At 31.3% G+C, this 1,377-nt stretch overlaps 1 protein-coding gene across 1 annotated transcript in view; it reads right to left on the bottom strand.

Moving 5' to 3' along the window:
• Positions 1-327: 327 nt before the first annotated feature.
• The window catches only part of LOC108692711 (liprin-alpha-2-like), a 40,716-nt gene continuing 39,666 nt past the window's right edge, over positions 328-1,377 (bottom strand). The window contains exon 3 of the mRNA XM_018201095.1: positions 328-534. Coding sequence (XP_018056584.1) covers positions 328-534 — 207 coding nt within the window. The remainder of the gene's footprint in view (positions 535-1,377) is intronic.

Genomic DNA, 1,377 nt, shown 5'->3' with positions numbered 1-1,377 from the left:
TAAATACAAAAATATATATACTGCTTTACAACATGCCGTCTTGACAAATATATTTTACAATATTTTTAACTAAACGTTTTTTATGCAACTTAAACGAATATAATATAATATAGCTTATCTAATTTACTCTTAGGCTTCTAACATTCTTCAGAAGGTAAAAGACAAATATTTATAATCGGTTTCTTATAAGTATTATAAGTACTCTTACTCGTCTGAACAGTTAAAGTGCCTTTTCTTGCTGACGCTCGACACTCATTTTCAGTCAAAATAGGTCATGTGATCAAAATTGACGCTTGATATTTGTCAATTTTTATCACGTGACTTACTTTAACGCCGGAAATGAGCATCGGCTTGAAGAGATACCTTTATAGCGTATTTCTGCACTGGGTGCGAACTGAGTGCATATTCGATTAGACGAGAGCGTGTTTCACTGATAGCGTTTTCCACTGGGCCGCACTGAATATGCACCAAAAATTCATTCAGTGGCAGCAGCACTATACAAGGTTGCCGAAAGTGAGTTTTTTGCACTTCCAGCTAAACACGTATGTCGATCTTAGTGCGGTTTTATAATGTACATTTGCTGTTACAATTGATGATATAAAATATTGCTTTATGAAAGTATTTATGCAGGATACATACATATCTAGTACTATTTTGTAAATTATTGTTCTGGAAATACGGGAACAACTTTTAAAGGCTATAACATTAACATTATTACTGATATTAATATATCCTGGTAAAAAATTTTTCATGTATGATTATTACATAAATAGGGTAACTCTGGCAAACGCCGCGCTGAGATTTATGCCGCAGAAGTCAGAAAAAATAGAAGAAGTGGGAGTAATTTTTCCGCAACTATTTTGTTATTAACCTTTATGTTATATTGTGTTATATTAGTACTGCGTTATGATTTCAGTTTCTTATTGTTAATATACGAAATTATTGTGAGTTGAATCGATTTGTCTGTCGATGTGTCATCATAAATTAAAATGATTACTGTAGGACATGCAAAAGACTTAGTGATCATTTCGTGATACATGAGTGTAGAAGAATAGTAAATGTTATATAACAAAATACAAGTACTTTGTTCTTGTATTCTTTGTTTAGTTTGTTGTCTGTATATCCCACCTGTTTCGGATATATGGCATTTTTAGCGGACGGGATTTATACCCAAAGTATACAAAGACAGATTGAATTCAGTGCATTGCACTAAATGCAATAAATGCATTACATGAAATATGTATCTCATGTCATAACACTTGTAATACATGTGGGAAGATCGTAATTATTATTTATTACTTCATATACATATTTATTATTCTTATTCCTTAAGACTTTATAAGTTGTAACGCATTTTATAAGTTATTATGTCATTTT

Source organism: Atta colombica, unplaced genomic scaffold, assembly GCF_001594045.1.
Source record: "Atta colombica isolate Treedump-2 unplaced genomic scaffold, Acol1.0 scaffold80, whole genome shotgun sequence".
NCBI lineage: Eukaryota > Metazoa > Arthropoda > Insecta > Hymenoptera > Formicidae > Atta > Atta colombica.
This window is presented reverse-complemented; position numbering and strand designations above follow the sequence as displayed.